Consider the following 16,945-nt stretch of genomic DNA (forward strand, 5'->3'; position numbering starts at 1 on the left):
AATAGTTAAGGTTTTATATAGGATTCTCTGCTTGATGGGTAGCCAGTGGAGGTTGCTCAAGATGGGGGTAATATGGTCTCTTCTATTAGTGTTAGTTAGGATTCTGGCTGCGGTGTTTTGTACCATCTGTAGAGGTTTGATGCTGTTGGCGGGGAGTCCAAGTAAGATTGAGTTGCAGTAATCAAGTTTCGAAAAAATAATGGATTGGAGAACGAGGCGAAAGTCATTGAAGTGAAGGAGTGGCTTTAGTTTCTTTAGGACCTGTAGTTTAAAGAAGCAATCCCTGGTGGTTGTGTTTATGAATTTTTTTAGGTTAAGTTGGTTGTCTAGCCATGCTCCTAGATTCCTTACGTCTGCAGAGAGCTCCATGTTTGAAGGTGTGGGTTGTGCGAGGCTAATTGGGTGGGTATTCGGGTTGTGTGAAATCAGTAGCAGCTCTGTTTTGCTTGAGTTTAGAATCAGGTTCAGGCTGGAGAGTAGTTGTTTAATTGGTTGGAGACAATATCCCAGTAGGCGAAGGCTTTTTGAATTGATTCTGTGATGGGGATGAGGATCTGAATGTCGTCTGCATAGAGGTAATGCGTGAGCTTGAGTTGTGATAACAGATGGCAGAGGGGGAGGAGGTAAATGTTAAACAGGGTGGGAGAGAGCGATGAGCCTTGTGGTACACCTTGATCTGATAGGATGGGGTCAGATTCTTTGTTGTTTATTCTGACCTTGTAAAACCTATTTGATAGGAATGATTTAAACCAATTGAGAGCTGTGCCTTTAATTCCTATGTTTGATAGTTGGTTTAGGAGTTGTGAGTGATTTACCGTGTCGAACGCTGAAGATAGATCTAGCAGTACCAGCAAGAATGACTGTTTTTTCTCCAGGTTCAAAAGTAATTTATCTGTGAGAGAAAGCAAAAGGGACTCTGTGCTTAGTGATTTCCGAAAACCGTATTGTGCAGGGGTGAGAATGTTGTGCTCCTCGAGATATTCGGAGAGTTGTTTATTTACAACTTTTTCCATCAGTTTGGCGATCATGGGCAGGTTTGCGATGGGTCTGAAGTTGGCTGGGTCAGTGGGTGAAGCAGTTGGTTTTTTCAGTAGGGGTTTGAGGATAGCAAGTTTTAGCTGATTAGGAACTGTGCCCATGGTTAAGGAGGTATTAATGATTTCTGCAATAGTTTTTGCGACGGTGTTAGGGATGGCGGTGAGCAAATTAGTAGGGAGTGGGTCAGAAGGATGTGCCGATGGTTTAATTTTCTTAAGTAAATTTTCAATCTCCAAGGCGGATGTGGTCTCAAATGACTCTAGTTTAGCATTCAGTGTGGGTTGGAATGTGCTCTGAGGTGTTGGTTGAGTATGATGGGTTGTAAGGGAGCGAGTAAGGTTTGAGATTTTTGTCTTGAAGTAGATGGCTAATTCGTTGGCCTTGCTGAGCGCTAGTTGGTCTGGAATGGACGGGGGCGTTGGTTTGGTGAGAGATGAAACGTAAGAGAATAAAGCTTTCGAGTCGAAGATGAAGTTATGAATTCTTTTTGCATAGAAGTCCTTTTTTGTTTTGTGGATAGCGTTTCTGTAGGTGTTAAGGATGGCTTTGTAGTCCAGTCTGGATGTATGTGAAGGGTTGTTTCTCCAGTTTTGTTCTTTGTTTCGTAGTTTTTGTTTTAGTGCTTTGAGTTCCGGGGTGAACCAAGGTTTTCTGTTGTCTCTTGTTGGTTGGATTATCTTTGAGGAGGTTGGGCAGAGTTGATCAGCTATTTTGTTAGTGATTTTGATCCATGACGTGGTGGCTGTGTTGGCGTCCGAGAGGTCTATTAGTTTGAGATCTTTGGAGCATTGTTCTTTGAGTAAGTCCAGTGAGCATGGTTTCCTGAAATGAATGGTGGTTTTGGAGATGTTTGGGGGTGGTGTGTTCTTCATTTTGAGGGTTGTGTCTATGATCTGATGGTCTGACCAGGGGATTGGCGTGCAGGTGGGATTGGTATAAATGGTCCAGCTATCGTTGATAAAAATGAGGTCTAATGTATGACCTGCTTTGTGAGTGGGTCCACTGATTATTTGTGTGAATCCAATGTGACTGAGGGAGGTAAGGAAGGTTTCGCAATTAGAGGATTGCGGGATGGCGTCCACGTGAATGTTGAAGTCTCCCAGTATGATGGTTGGTTTGTCTGCATTGTAGTGTTTGGCTATCGTCTCTATCAAAGGGGAGGGGTTAGCCTCTAGAGTTCCTGGTGTGGCGTAGATGAGGAATATTTGTAGATGTTGAGATTTGAATATGGAACATTCAAGTTTAGGAGTGGAGTATGATTGTTGTAGGGTTATGCCCAATTGTTTTTTTGCAGCGAGTAGAATTCCTCCTCCTTTCTTTTTTGGTCTAGGTATTGAGAAGACGTCGAATGCTTGTGTAGGTAGTTGGTTTGTTAGGGATATGTCCGTGGGTTTTAACCATGTTTCTGTTATTGCACATATGTCTGGGTTGTTTTCAATGAGGTAATCGTTGAGTAAATGCATTTTTTTGGAAAGTGACTGTGCATTGAATAAAGTTAGAGTGAATAATGAGAGGCCTAGAAGTTGTGTAATGGGAGATGTCATGATGGTGAGGAGTCTTTGTTGTCTGGGTGTCTGACTGGGGTCAGGGGGGGAGTTATTTCTGGGTTTTCTCTTGAGTATGGGGATAGAGTGGTGGTGCGTCATTGTAAGCTGATTTGCTGTGTTAAGCATAGTGGTGGGTCTGTAACCGGGTAGGTTCAGATTCTGCTAGGATGGATGCTGGAATTTGTGGAAGGGATGCGGGAACTGTAGGACTGGATGCTGGGAATTGCTGGATGCTGGAACTGCTGGAATTGCTGGAGGCTGGAATGGATGCTGGAATTGCTGGAGGCTGGAATGGATGCTGGAATTGCTGGAATGGATGCTGGAAGGGTTGGATAGGGTGCTAAATTGTGGCAGGAAAGGATTGGTTGAGATGTTTGAAATGTTTGAAAGGGGTCGATGTGAGATGTCTTTGTCCGGTCTGTTAGGTCCGTTTGTCCAGGAACCGTTGGCCTTAAAATACAATATAGTTGCAACAGTGGGTCTGGCTCGTGGTTTCCTCGGGGCTGAGACGAAGGGGCGAGACAAAGGGGCAGGCCCCTTTGTCGCGCTCCTTCGGCGCGTGACGCTCGGCGCGTGACGCCAGTGAGCTTTTCAAATTTAAAGGCCAATCAGGGCTGTCCCCTGATTGGCTGGAAATCGGCAGCGTGGAGCGTGTTCCCTCGGCGTTGGAGGCGGTCTGCGGGACGGCGTCAGCGCGACACGGAGGTAAACAGGGGCAGCCTCGTGGTCGGGGTCGGAGGCGGCCGTGGGCAAGAGAAGATTCATGTGACAAGGTATCCGTGCCATTGGCCGGCCCCTGTCACATGGTAGGAGCACTGGATGGCCGGCGCCAGTGGATGGCCGCGCCCCCACTGGACCACCAGGTAATTTTAAAACGGTTTTGGGGGGGTTCGGGAGGGTGGGGGAAGCAAAGGGTTCATTTTTAAAGGGTCAGTGGGTTTTTTTTTATCGGGCCATCGGCGCCATTTTTATTATGGCAGCCAAAATGGCGCCGATGGCCCGAGAGCAGGAGATCGGTCCCGGGGCTTCCACTGGACCACAGTGGAACAGTACTCGCAAAATGTTTTGGGGGGTTCGGGAGGGTGGGGGAAGGTAAGGGTTTAATTTTAAAGGGTCGGGGTGGGTTTAGGGGTTGTTTTGGTGTGCCGGTTTTTCCGCCCTCCCCCCAAATAGCTCCCATTAGTGGACACTAACCCATTAACGATTTTTCACAATAAATCGGGGGAATTTCTATTGTATCGCTCACTCTAACGATTTAAAAAATATCGGACGATTTTTTTTAAATCGTCAAAAAACGATTCACATCCCTACTATATATGGGCCATTGATTTGGGGTGAGTTTTCGGGAGGTGGGCTGGGGTTACAGTGTACAAATCAATTCCTTTTGCTAGAATTTATATCACTTATAAGGTCAAAAATTCTTTACGGATGTCAATTTTACAGTGGATACCTCTGAATGCATACCCCTCTCAACCCCAACTCTCTCTCCAATGCCTACCGAGGAACTGTAGCAAAGTGGCATGCGTAATACGCACTGATTGAGGAAAATTAGGAGTTATACATGTCAGTGCTGGCCCCATCTCTAGCGCCATTGCCCTGCGCCTTTTCCACCTTTTTCTGGGCGCGCGTACATCAATTATGCGCACCCTTCCCAGCTATTTAAAATTTGCGTAGCTCCCGCACGGCCCACTTACCTGCATATGTGGCTTTTTTTGCACGCGCAAGGCTTTTAAAATCTACCTCTAAGTGAGCACTTTTACCTGCAGTGACAGGAGACGTTCCTGAAGGTGGGGTTGGGGAGGGATTTGGAGCTCGGCAATACATTTGCATTTTCAAAACTATGTGCGTAGTTTTTGCGCTGAAAAGTATCCACAGACTTTGCAGTTATGCACACAGTCTTAAAATGATCCTGTTAGTGTATATTTCTTATGCAATACTTTGGTTTACAGTCTGAAATAATTTAATAATCTATATGTGAAATGTAATTAAAACATAATACAAAAGCTTCTAATTTCTTAAAAGTTCTGTACCAAATACAAAATTATAGCTTGCTTGTCTAAAGTTGGAGAAATCTTCCTCTGCATTATCACATCAAGTATTTTTTACTACAGTTTTTCATACCAGTTGTTGCAATTAAAAAAAAAAAAATCACAGCTATATAATGCTAGAACTATCGCAAAATAGGGCATGATGGAAAGGTTTCACTAAAAAATGGTATGATTTGAGTATTTTTGGCATTGCACATTCAAACTCTTGAGAAAAATGAAATATAAATAAAACATGTGCTTTTTTACAGTTATAAAATGGTTTAGAAATATCCATAAAATAGTAAAGCTTAAGTTTGGATAGTAAAATAGATAAGCAAGCACCAGAAAGCATATACTTTTTATTGCAACCTAGTGCAAGCACTCTTCTGTCTGGCAACAACTGCAGAGACAAACAGGCTCACTACCTAGAAAAGGCAGAGTCAACTGAAATGGTTCTCTGGATGCCAGGGAACTGAATGGGAGAAGTTGGAAAAAGTCATGTTTAATGATCTCTGTGCACAACTGAAAGGTTTTGAACTTTAACATACTCACTTCACTGGTGCAAGTAATCCGTCTAGGATGTGGTGCTTCCTGCTGTAGCTGATACACTGAGAGAAAAGAGAAGGCAAATATGGATCAGATTTTGTTTAATAACAGTTTTAAAAGGAACAAGTTATTGAGATGAACAAGTTCTTCCTCTGACCAAGCTGCTTTACAGCATTTCATGCTATGCAGTGGCTGAGGAAATCTCAGATGCCAAAACATTGATTCTCCATGAAGAAATGTCCATAGTCAATCAATCTTAATTTTTGAGCACATTCTGTTCCTGTGCATCTTAATATTGACCGAGAGCATTGTAGATCTGTACAAAAAGCAGCCTGGATTGCCTTCATCCTGTTGTCTATAATCATCTTTCTACTTAACTAGGAGGGCTCAGTTCACCCTGTGATTTTGGGCTCCAGAATGTAAATATCCCATGACATTCATGTTTTTTCAATTGCAGATGTCAGAAAAGGGCTGGCCCATATATGCAGCTTTTATTTTGCCTGAGATCAAAATATACTTACTCCTACATGGCAAAAAAAAAATCTCTGGAAGGTTCCTTGCCATAGCTCCCATGGAAATCTCCACATGAGATTGCAGTGCTTACCTTTTCAAAATCGCTTGGTACTGATCTAAATACCTATTTTATTTTTCACAGCAGGTCCACCGTTTCTATTAGGCTCTCTTAAGCATATTTTCTCTTCCCTGCACTCATAAGGCCAAGGCCAATCAAGCGCGGCATCCTGTCTCTGACAGGGGCCATTCCAAATCCCAACTGATCCCAAAAAGAAGATATATTTCTGTTACTCATTCCTAGGGATAGTAATAGCATTCTCTAATCTACTTGGCTGATAAGGACTTTTCCTCGAGAACATTGTACAAACCTCTCTTAAACCCCGCTGCGCCAGCTGCCTTAATCAAGTCCTCTGGCAACAGATTCCACAACTTGTGCACTGAGTGAAACGTACTTTCCACAATTTGTTTAAATCTGCTGGTTGTCTTTGTGGTCTAACAAAGTATTTGAGATCTTATATTTCTTTAAATATATTTTCTTCCATTATTTTTTATATCTATGTACTGTTTCTTGTCAAGTTTGTTTAACTGATTAACATTTTTAAAAAACTGCATAAATAACGATATAAAAAAAAATCTACTGGTTGTTAGTTTCATGGAGTCCCCTTGTATTAGTATTATGTGGCAGGGTAAATAGTTGTCTTATTTACAAATTTCACCCCACTCATGACTTTATAAACTTTTATCATGTCCCCTTAACCTATGAGCTGTTCCATTCCCTTCAAAATTTTTGTTGCCCTTTCTAGTTCCGATATGTCTTTTTGGACAATAGAAAGGAAAATTAGTTCTTACCTGATAATTTTCATTCCTGTAGTATCACGGATCAGTCCAGACTCCTGGGTTTTGCCCCCCCCCCCCCCTCCGCCTTATATAGGATGGTGCCACCTACAGTCCGGCAGTATTACTCAATGTCAACGCAGTATGACTTCAGAACTACTAGAACTATGTACAAGAACCTCTCAACTAGACAAAAAAATCTTCAGGTCACCGAACCCCTCAAGGAACGGAACCGGTGGACCCACTGAAACAAGGACAATCCAAAACAGGATAGTGTTTTCTGCAGATTTGACAACCGAAAAAAATAGGGAACGAGCGGATTCTCCCTAACTTCCATATATCTTAAGGGCGGGACTCTGGACTGATCCGTGGTACTACAGGAACAAAAATTATCAGGTAAGAACTAATTTTCCTTTCCCTGTACGTAACTGGATCAGTCCAGACTCCTGGAATGTACCAGAGCTGACCTACTTGGGGTGGGATCTGGAGAGGACCGCTCGCAGCACACCTGCTCCAAACTCCGCAGACCCCTGCGCCTGAACATCCAATCAGTAATGCCTTGCAAACATATGAATGGATTTCCAAGTAGCCGCCCGACAAATCTCCTGCAGCAACACCAAGTGACATTCCGCCTGAGAATGAGTAGAGTGAGCACGAAGCTCCAGAGGAAGAGGCTTACCACACAATAAATAGGCCGAGTTAATGGCCTCCTTCAACCAGCGAGCTATGGTAGTCTTAGATGCCATCCTACCTCGCTTGGGACCACTTCACAGTACAAACGGATGGTCCGTCAGCCGAAAATCATTGGTGCTCTGCAAACATCCAGTTTGCTCTGCAAACATCCAGTCTCTGCAAGTTCGTAAAGAAACCCCCGAATCCGAAATCTGCAAGAACGGCTCCCGACAAGAAAGAGCTTGGAGCTCCGATACTCTACGAGCCGACGTAATAGCAACCAGAAAGATAACTTTCAAAGTAAGGTCCTTCAGGGTTATCCTCTTCAAAGGCTCAAAGGGAGCTGAGACCAGAGCTTTGAGCACTAAATTCAAATTCCAAACTGGGCAAGGATGTCTCACCGGAGGCCGCAAATACTTGGCACCCCATAGAAAATGAACCACATCCGGATGCGCTGCCAAAGCCATACCATGAATGGTACCACGTAAACAGCCAAGCACTGCGAATTGAACCCTCAGGGAGCTACACGACAAACCCTTGGCTAGCCCGTTTTGAAGAAAACCGAGAATATCTGACACAGATGCTCTAGTGGGAGCTATCTCCCGTTCTAGACACCACGACTTAAAAATCCTCCATACTCTAACATACGCTAGGTTGGAAGACATCTTACGTGAGTTCAGCAGAGTCGCCACCACAGCCGGAGAATAACCTTTACGACTCAAGCGGCGCCTTTCAAAAGCCATTCTGCGAGACAAAAGCGCTCTACTTCCTCCAAACAGACTGAACCCTGATGCAGTAGATCTGGAAGATGTGGAAACCGCAGAGGTCCTGAGCGCACCAGGTTTAGGAGATCCACAAACCAAGGACGTCTCGGCCACTCCGGAGCTACCAAAATTACCTCCGTTGGATGGAGCTCTATGCGCCGAATTACCTTGCCAATCAGTGGCCAAGGTGGAAAGATGTACAGCAGGACCCCTGTGGGCCAGGGAAGCATGAGTGATTCCACCCCTTCTGCCCCCCATCTCTCTGCACCATCCATAGAACCGTGGGGCTTTGATATTCCGAAATGTCACCATGAGGTCCATGCTGGGCGTGCCCCATTCCTCGCAGATGAGATGAAAGGCCGCGTCCGCCAACTCCCACTCCCCGGGATCGAGGCAGTGTTGGCTGAGAAAGTCTGCCTGCACATTGTCCACGCCGGCTATGTGGGATGCTGCTCCGCCCAGCTGACCAGCCTCTACCGCTACTGGTCAACTCTTGGTTCCCCCCTGGTGGTTGGTATATGCTACCGTGGTCGTCTGACAGAACTCTCACTGCCCTCCCCTGAATGAGAGGACGAAACGCCTGCAGTGCTAACCGTACTGCCAGAGTCTCCAGCCGGTTGATCGACCATTGGGACTCCTTGGGCGACCAGCATCCCTGAACCGACTTTCCCCTGCAGACTGCCCCCCAACCAGAGAGGCTGGCATCCGTTATAACCACTGTCCAGTCTGGAACTTCCAGGGAAACTCCTCGAGAGAGATTGTCCACGACCAGCCACCAATCGAGACTGGCCCGCGCTGCATCCGGAAGTGGAAGAGGAAGGTGAAATAGCTTTGAGACTGGATTCCAACGGGAGAGTAATGCAGATTGTAAGGGCCGCATATGAGCAAAAGCCCAAGGTGCCAGTTCCAAGGTGGAAGTCATCAAGCCGAGCACCTGTAAGTAATCCCGAACTCTGGGAGGACTCTTGTGTAAGAATCCCCGGACTTGGGCTTGTAGCTTGACAATGCGGTCTGTAGAGAGAAATACCCTGCCTTGCTGCGTGTTGAATAATGCCCCCAAATATTCCAGGGACTGCGAGGGCACGAGTCTGCTCTTGGACAGATTGATCACCCAGCCCAACGACTGTAGGAGCTGGAGAACCCTGTGAACTGCCCTCTGCGCAAGGTCGGCCAACTTTGCACGAATCAACCAGTCGTCCAGATAGGGATGCACCAGCAGTCCTTCCCTGCGAAGCTCAGCAGCTACCACCACCATTACTTTGTTGAACATCCGAGGAGCTGTGGCCAGACCGAAGGGAAGAGCTTGGAACTGAAAGTGCTGGCCCAGGATTGCGAAGCGAAGAAACCTCTGGTGAGCTGGCCGATATGTAGATATGCCTATGTGAGATGGACACCAGGAACTCCTCTTTTCAGACCGAGGCAATGACCGAGCAAAGAGTTTCCATGTGAAACCATGGTACTCGGAGGCATCTGTTTACAGACTTTAGATCCGGAATGAGCCGGAACGCACCCTCCTTCTTTGGAACTATGAAGTAAATGGAGTATTGACCCTTCCTTCTTGTCCCTACGGATACAGGAAAAATGGCCTCTAGCTGCAAAAGATGCTGCAAAGTGTCCTGAACCGCCTGACGTTTGGTCGTGTATCCGCATGGAGAGACTAGAAACCGGTTCAGAGGGCGATGCAAAATCTAAAGCGTAGCCTTATTTTATCATAGTGAGTACCCATTGATCCATTGTGATCTTGGCCCATTCCTCGAAATATAAGGACAGTCTGCCCCCCACCGCCGGCATCGAGGAATGGACCAGCGCTCCTTCATTGGGAAGATTTGGACCCTGGGGCGGATGGAGCTGCTCCTGCTCTTCCGAATCTGCGGCCACGAAAAGGCAGGGATCAGGCCTGTTGCTTCGGTTGTGCTGGCCGAAAGAAGAAGGTAGGCGTTTTAACCGGTCGATATCGCCGATTTCCCCAGAATCTGGCTCTAGAAGAGAAGGAACCCCAAGACCAAGGCCTGTCCTCCACCAACCTATGAACTTTATTTTTGCCCAAAGATTGAATCATATCCTTCAAGACCTTGCCAAACAGCAATTTTCCTTTAAATGGTATAGAGCCCAGCTGTGCTTTGGAGGACACGTCTGCTGACCAATGCCGCAACCTCAACAGTCGTCGAGCCGAGACCGCCGACACCATGGATCTCGCCGACGTCCTTAACAAGTCATGAAACGCATCATCACAGTAGGCCACGGAGGATTCTAACCGACTCACTTGAGCGGCCTCCTCCTGCGAAAGGCTGGCATTGGCCTGCACCTATTGCACCCAGCGGAGACTTGCTCTCATTGCGAAGTTGCTGCACATAGCTGCCCTGACTCCCAGGGTGGAGACTTCAAAAATTCTCTTAAGCTGGACCTCCAACTTCCGATCCTGCAGGTCCTTAAGTGCGGTTACTCCTGTAACTGGGTTTGTGGTCTTCTTAGTGACCGTGGATACGGCTACATCAACCTTGGGTATACGCAGCATCTCTAAAGCATCCTCTGGCAGAGGATATAGCTTATCCGTGGCCTTTCCCACTTTCAACCCCCCAGCTCCGGGGTATCCCACTCCTGGAACAGCAAGTCTGTAGCTGAAAAATGAAAAGGGAAGGCAGTTGCTGGACCTCTCAGGCCCAACAAGACAAGATCTATCTTACCTAACTTAACCTCTTCGGGAGGACTCTCAATGCCCAGCTCCGCCAGAATAGCAGGAATAAGAGGAGCAAGCTTGTCCTTACGAGACAGGTGAATTACCTTGGGGTCATCCCCCTTCGCAGCCTGAAAGCCTCTTACCGGTCCCTGCGGCTGCAGATCAGGATCCGCAACATCCCCTGCGGAGGAGAAGGCTGTGGATCCGGTTCCTCTGGATCGGTATCCTGTCCCAAGGTATCCGTATCCGGCTGCGGAACCCCCGTTGGAGCAAGCGCTTAGGCAGAGATGGTCCCTTCTTTCCGCAAGGTTTAGCGCGCTTCCTGGCATGAGACTTGGCCCCTCCAGCGGCGATTTTGCCTGCTGTGCGCCTCTTGCCTAACTTCCGTGCTTTAAATGCCTTATGAAGTAGTAATGCAAACTCAGACAAAAAAGAAGAGGAGGAGGAATCCGAGACCCCCTCAGGGTCATCCTCCGTAGCAGGGGAATCAGGCTGCAAAGGCTCCCTATCAGCAGGAAACCTCCGCTGCGGAGACAGAGGAGGTGGTAGCAACCCCTCCCCCATGGCAGCCTGAGCTGCAGACCTGAAGGACTGCAAGATGGCCTCCGTTCCCGTGCTGACCGGGAACGGATCAATTCCAGCCTGCACAGGATCAGCTGTAGCTGCCGAAGCGCGGGCAGACCTGGCATTTGCCATGTTTTTAACTTTTGAACCGCCGGAGAAGCCCCCCTCCCCCCGGCAAACATGCCAAACAAAGTCCCTCACACGAGAGACGTGCGCGGGCCAAGCCGCACGCGTGGCACGAGGCGGCCCGCAGTATCGGGAGAGACAGAGGAAAAAACCAGCGACACAAAAAACGCCCAAAACCGACCACCCCCCCCCCCCCCCCCGGTCCTCAAAACGCGGTGAAAATACAGGGAGGAGAGAGAGAGCCGACCCGCTGAAGAAAATGAAAGTAAAAACAAAAGTTAGAATGTTTTTTTTTTTCAAACCTGGCCCTGGCAGTGGTCCTCGGTGCTGACCCTCAGGGTGGATTGAGCCGGGCTCCCCGGTATCGCACCCTAGCTGCCACAGAAGAATGTGAAGGTCCTCAATCCTGGCTTGCAGCTGCCTCAAACCAGCAGGGGATGGCCCTCTCAGGGCCTACCGACCCCCTGGGAGGCTGACTACACTGTTCAAATTTAGAAACCCTGTTTCACCTTTTTTTTTTTTCCCAATTAGCAAAGTTAAGGCAATCACGAACAAAGAGATAGAAAGAAAAATCCCCTAACTCTGACTAACTTTCCTAAGAAAACTATTCTCACAGACCAGACTGTAGGTTTTGCACCCCTTCCATCTGCTGGAGACAGATGAATACTGCCGGACTATAGGTGGCACCATCCTATCTAAGGCGGAGTTTGTTTTAAAAACATCTCTGTCTCCATCTGCTGGGGGAAGGGGGGCAAAACCCAGGAGTCTGGACTGATCCGGGTACGTACAAGGAACAGATTTTCCTGATTCATGGTAAGCAGTAGAGACCAATACCCCTCTCCCCCCGCACAAATTTCAGTCAAGTGTTACCTCTCATAACACATCAAAGACATAGCCACAGACCCAGTGGCATACTGGAAACAAAGGGCTTCGGTTTGGCTAAAGTAGCCCAGCATTTCCTTTACTACCCGCCAACCAGCATGCCTAGTGAATGGGTATTCTCAGTAGCAGAGGACATCATGAGTCCACATCATTCATGGCTGGCATAAGAGTTGATGGAAAAGTTGGTCCTTATTAAAAGTAAACCTCCCTCTGCTAGGTTTGCCTAAATGTCCATGCAAAATATTTGTAAACTGCAACTATATGATGTAAAATTCTAAATATGACAATATTTAAACATCATAACTTGAAAGCCAATGTGATAAAGATATTGACTGCATCAACAACCAGGTTGAAATTTAATGCTTAAAAACCAAGCCAAAACACACAAAAAAGAAAAAGAATAAAACAAGCGTGGAAATCACTAAAAAAAAGTGGAGTTCATGGCTGGTTTGAAGTGAGTTAATGTCACCTGTTATGAGGTTTTCCAAGTTTTTGCAATAAGAGCATTCAATCTCTTTATCACATCGGCTTTCAAGTTATGATGTTTAAATATTGTCATAAATGTCCAAGCACGCAGCAGGAGGACAGTGTGCAGAGCTACGGTGAAACAATGCCCACACTTTCTATGTTCTGCGACTTGCTGTGTTTTTCTTCCAGTTGCCACTCTTGCTGCTGCTGCTCAGCCTGTGCCTCCTACCCTGCCTTTCTCCTGGTTCAGCACCTTGCTATGTTATACCACTGTTGCTGCCTGGCCTATTTCTGCCTCTCTCATGATGCCGTAGAAAGCTCTTGCCACTATTGGTACTGCTTTGCCTTTATCATGGTGCCTAGGGGTGTTTATGACTCTGCCTGTGCCCTTTGCTCCTACTTTTGCCCCTTGGAGTGTTTTATCACTGTTGTTGGTGCCTATGTCCCCTCTTTTGGTACCTTGTGTTCTTTATTCCTCTGTTGTTGGTGCCCTTTGTCCCCCTCATGGTGCCTTGAGGCATTCATACTACAGTTGTTAGTATCTTTGGCTTCTCTTTTTGTGTCTTGGCGTGCTCGTCCCACTTTTGGTGCCACTCTGCCCCATCACAATGGCTTGTGGTGTTCATGTCACTGTTATTGGTGCCCTTCATCCCTCTCTTGGTGCCTTGGAGAGTTCATGTGTTGCTTTTGCACACCCCCTCCTTCCCCCTGTATAACTGTAAAGCTGTCCAGCTATCTTCTGAATACAGCCAGGTAAGTTAAAAAAATATACACCTCTTGGGTCAAGAGTGGCCCAATCCTCCCCACCCACCTCGTTAAAAAAAAAAAGTAGAACCTTAACAGCCTTATCATTCCCTTGCCCTGCTTAAAAATTAGGCCCAACCTAGCCTGAACTCCTGAGAACCTTGTTTAATTCCCATAAGAAGAAATGAAACTGTAACCTCCTTCAGTCATGTAAAAAAAGTTATGATGAGGGGAGCAAACCAGTCCCTCCGAGAATAATTTCTTTCCACACTTGTCTTGAAAAATGAAAGGCTCAATGCTCGCCCTCTCACCTACCAGCTGACAAAATTGCATGGCAGTGACACCCCCAACCTGTCCAAAGTTGCAACCCTTTGCTGCAACCTTATGCTGACCTCCGAATCCTCCTCCCCTCACCTAAGCAGGCCCACCTGAAAATCTTATCTGCTTAGAACAGTAACCACTGAATATGGTGGGACAGACATTTTTAAATAAATAAAATAAATAAATAAAAGACAGGAATTCCTGGCTGGGAGGACAATTCTATCCCCCCAGCTAAGCATCCCTCATTTGTCTGCCAATAATGTTCACAGTATTATCAGTCTTGCTTTTACAGCACCATTATACTCTGGGAGGACTATTTAACCATCATTAAGCATTGCTCTCACAGCAACGGGGACAGCATACCCTATCAGCTTTATTGGCAGAACAATGAAAATGTTGTCCCCCTGGATAGGATTTCCTGTCTTTTCAGGTGGGCCTGCTTGGGAGTGGGGGGAAGGGAAGTAAAAATGGCTTATGTAAAATACAGCATGTTTTCTCAAGGCTATGAAAATTGTCAAATCACTAACACCATTTATTTCAGCTCTGTTTTGTTGTGTGACAAGAAATTGAATACAGAATAAGTTTCTTAAAAAACAAAGTACTTACAGTAAGATTTCCACACAGGAGGTCTGTATTCATCATTATCTAAAAAGAACAAACACACTATTAATAGTATCTTAGCACTAAACAGAGAAAATACATCTTTTATTAAAACTGTATTATTTGCTTGCATTGACTAATATTAGCCAGATTAATGTATTCATTAGCTGAAGAACAAAGAGCTAAAGTACAGAAATAATGTTATGCCTTTATTAGAGATGCCTCACTCATTTAGTGCTCTGATCAGTTTTAACAAAATGTCAAATACTGTGAAAAAAAAAAGGAATCACATTCCTTTAATAACAAAAGTCTACAGGATGCTACAAGAAGCAAATATATTTGCCTCAAGTATGTTATACAATCTACAGACAGATCGCGTGTCTACAATATGGTGCTTCTCATTCATATTTATAAAATTTCCTTCATATATAAGCAAAGGACATAAAACTCTAGCTAGTTCTCTACTTTTATATTTCCTTTCAGATGTTTGACTACTTGTTTACTGGCTTGAATTCCATTTTTACCAGCAAGGATGGATTTTACCAGCAAGGATGGATTTTCTAGTACAGCTTACTTCTAGTGTTAGAAAACAGGTGCCAAGTGCTTGGCTTATGGTAACTATCAACTCCTGCATCGAGAAGGGCACCCAATGGCATATCGGGTGCCCGGAGTAATATGGGCACCAGTCACAATTCGTGCTGGCTCCCGAGGGGGAGGGGTGAGCTGCTGAGCACTGAAGGTGATGTCAGTGCTCGGCAGAGAAGCCCATTGGCTGACTAAATGACGAGGTTTGATTTCAAGCCTCAGGGGAAAAATGCGGGAACCTATTGGTTCCCCTGTTGTGGTTGCCCAGATGGGAGGAGCCTGGTGGGGGATGTATGAGGGGGGAGTAATGGTCAGTAATGGACTTTACATTGGGTTACCAAAATGTCAAATTCATTCTCTTCAGTTGTTATTAAATTCAGCTGCTCGGTTGGTTTCCAATCTAAAACGTTTTGAGAGAATTTCACCAGTGCTTTGTCACCTTAATTGGTTACCTGTTTGCGACCGGATTTCCTTTAAAATTGGTTTAATTGTTTTTAAACTATGTAACTCCAACTCGTCACATTGGTTTAATGCTTTATTGAGAATATATAAGCCAGTGAGATGCCTGAGATCTTCATTATTGAATTATCTCGAAGTCCCTTCTATTCGTCAAGCTCGTCTGTTTAGTACCCGAGAGACCTCTTTTTCAATTGCGGCACCCTCTCAATGGAATTCAATCCCTATAGAATTGAGATCTATGGACGATGTTAAGAAATTTAAATCATCCTATAAAGAATTTCTCCTTGCCCGTGCGTTCAGGCTGTAATGCATTGTTCGATTCTCATTTTGCTTCTGTGTTTATGATTATTGTACTGAAGTAAAAATGTTCATTTTTATTCAGATGTGATATTATTGTATTTTTATTATTTTATATAATTTATAATGTTTGTTTGTTTTGGTTTTGTTAATTTTCTTGTTTTTATTATGTATGTTCATTTTGTATATCGCTTAGGCCTTTTGTGTTAAGCGATTAATAAATTTTTTTAAATGAAAAAAAAAAAATGAAATGAAGAAACACTCGTCTGCTGTTGCTCCCCGAAGCCGCTGCACTTATTTATTTATTGGTTTTTAAATACCGTCGTTCATCCTAGGATATCACGTCAGTTTACAGGTAACAAAAACAATACGTCAGAGCGTTGTACATAGAACAAGGTAGTAATAATAATGAACTAGTAAAAATAACTGAGAAGGCGTAACATTGTACATATAACAAGATAATAGTAAATTATGAACTAATGCATAGATAACTAACAGTGAAAGTAACTAAGTAATTTGAATGGCAAAAACTAAGATTAGAGAAAAAGAGGGTGGGGGGAGGGGAGGAAGAGAGAGAGGAGGGGGGGAGGAAGAGAGGATTGGACGTGTCGGGGTAATTAGAAATGTTGCATCAAGGGGAAGGCAGAACGAGAGGGATATTGTTTAAAGTGCTTGTAAGATGGAAAGCATGGAGTTGGCAGTAGCAAGGGGATCATGTGTAGGCTTGAGTAAATAGCCATGTCTTGAGATTTTTTTTTTTAAATCTTCAGGGATTGCTCAAGTCGTAGTTCAGTGGGCATAGAGTTCCATAAGGTAGGGCCAGCTAGTGACAGGGCGCGGGCCTTAGTGGATGAATATTTATAGAGTTGAGGTGAAGGGGTTTGCAAGGTAGCCATGTAAGGGTTTCTGATCGGCCTGTTAGAGGTATGAAATTGTAAGGCGTTAGAGAACCAGTTCATTTCGGATTTATGGAGGGCTTTGTGTATGAGGGTTAAAACCTTATATTGAATACGAAAGTGAATGGGTAGCCAATGTAAACGTTTAAGGATAGGTGTAATATGCTCCTTTGAGGTAGTGTTGATGAGGATGCGAGCGGCAGTGTTCTGTAGAATTTGTAACGGATTGATGGCATTTTTGGGTAGTCCTAATAGCAGCGCGTTACAGTAGTCAATTTTAGAGAATACCATGGCTTGGAGTACGGTGCGGAAATCAGCGAAATGTAGTAAAGGTTTTAATTTTTTTAATTGTGTGGATCTTGAAAAAACATTCTTTCAGAATTGT

General features: G+C 45.2%; 1 protein-coding gene across 1 annotated transcript in view; it reads right to left on the minus strand.

Moving 5' to 3' along the window:
• Positions 1-16,945, minus strand: part of CHN1 (chimerin 1) — a 322,397-nt gene that overhangs the window by 249,668 nt on the left and 55,784 nt on the right. Inside the window, exons 2-3 of the mRNA XM_029605826.1 lie at positions 14,330-14,368; positions 5,165-5,220 (exon numbers count right to left, since the gene is read on the minus strand). Coding sequence (XP_029461686.1) covers positions 5,165-5,220; positions 14,330-14,368 — 95 coding nt within the window. The remainder of the gene's footprint in view (positions 1-5,164; positions 5,221-14,329; positions 14,369-16,945) is intronic.

The sequence above is a fragment of the Rhinatrema bivittatum genome, chromosome 6 (genome assembly GCF_901001135.1).
Source record: "Rhinatrema bivittatum chromosome 6, aRhiBiv1.1, whole genome shotgun sequence".
In the NCBI taxonomy this organism is placed as follows: domain Eukaryota; kingdom Metazoa; phylum Chordata; class Amphibia; order Gymnophiona; family Rhinatrematidae; genus Rhinatrema; species Rhinatrema bivittatum.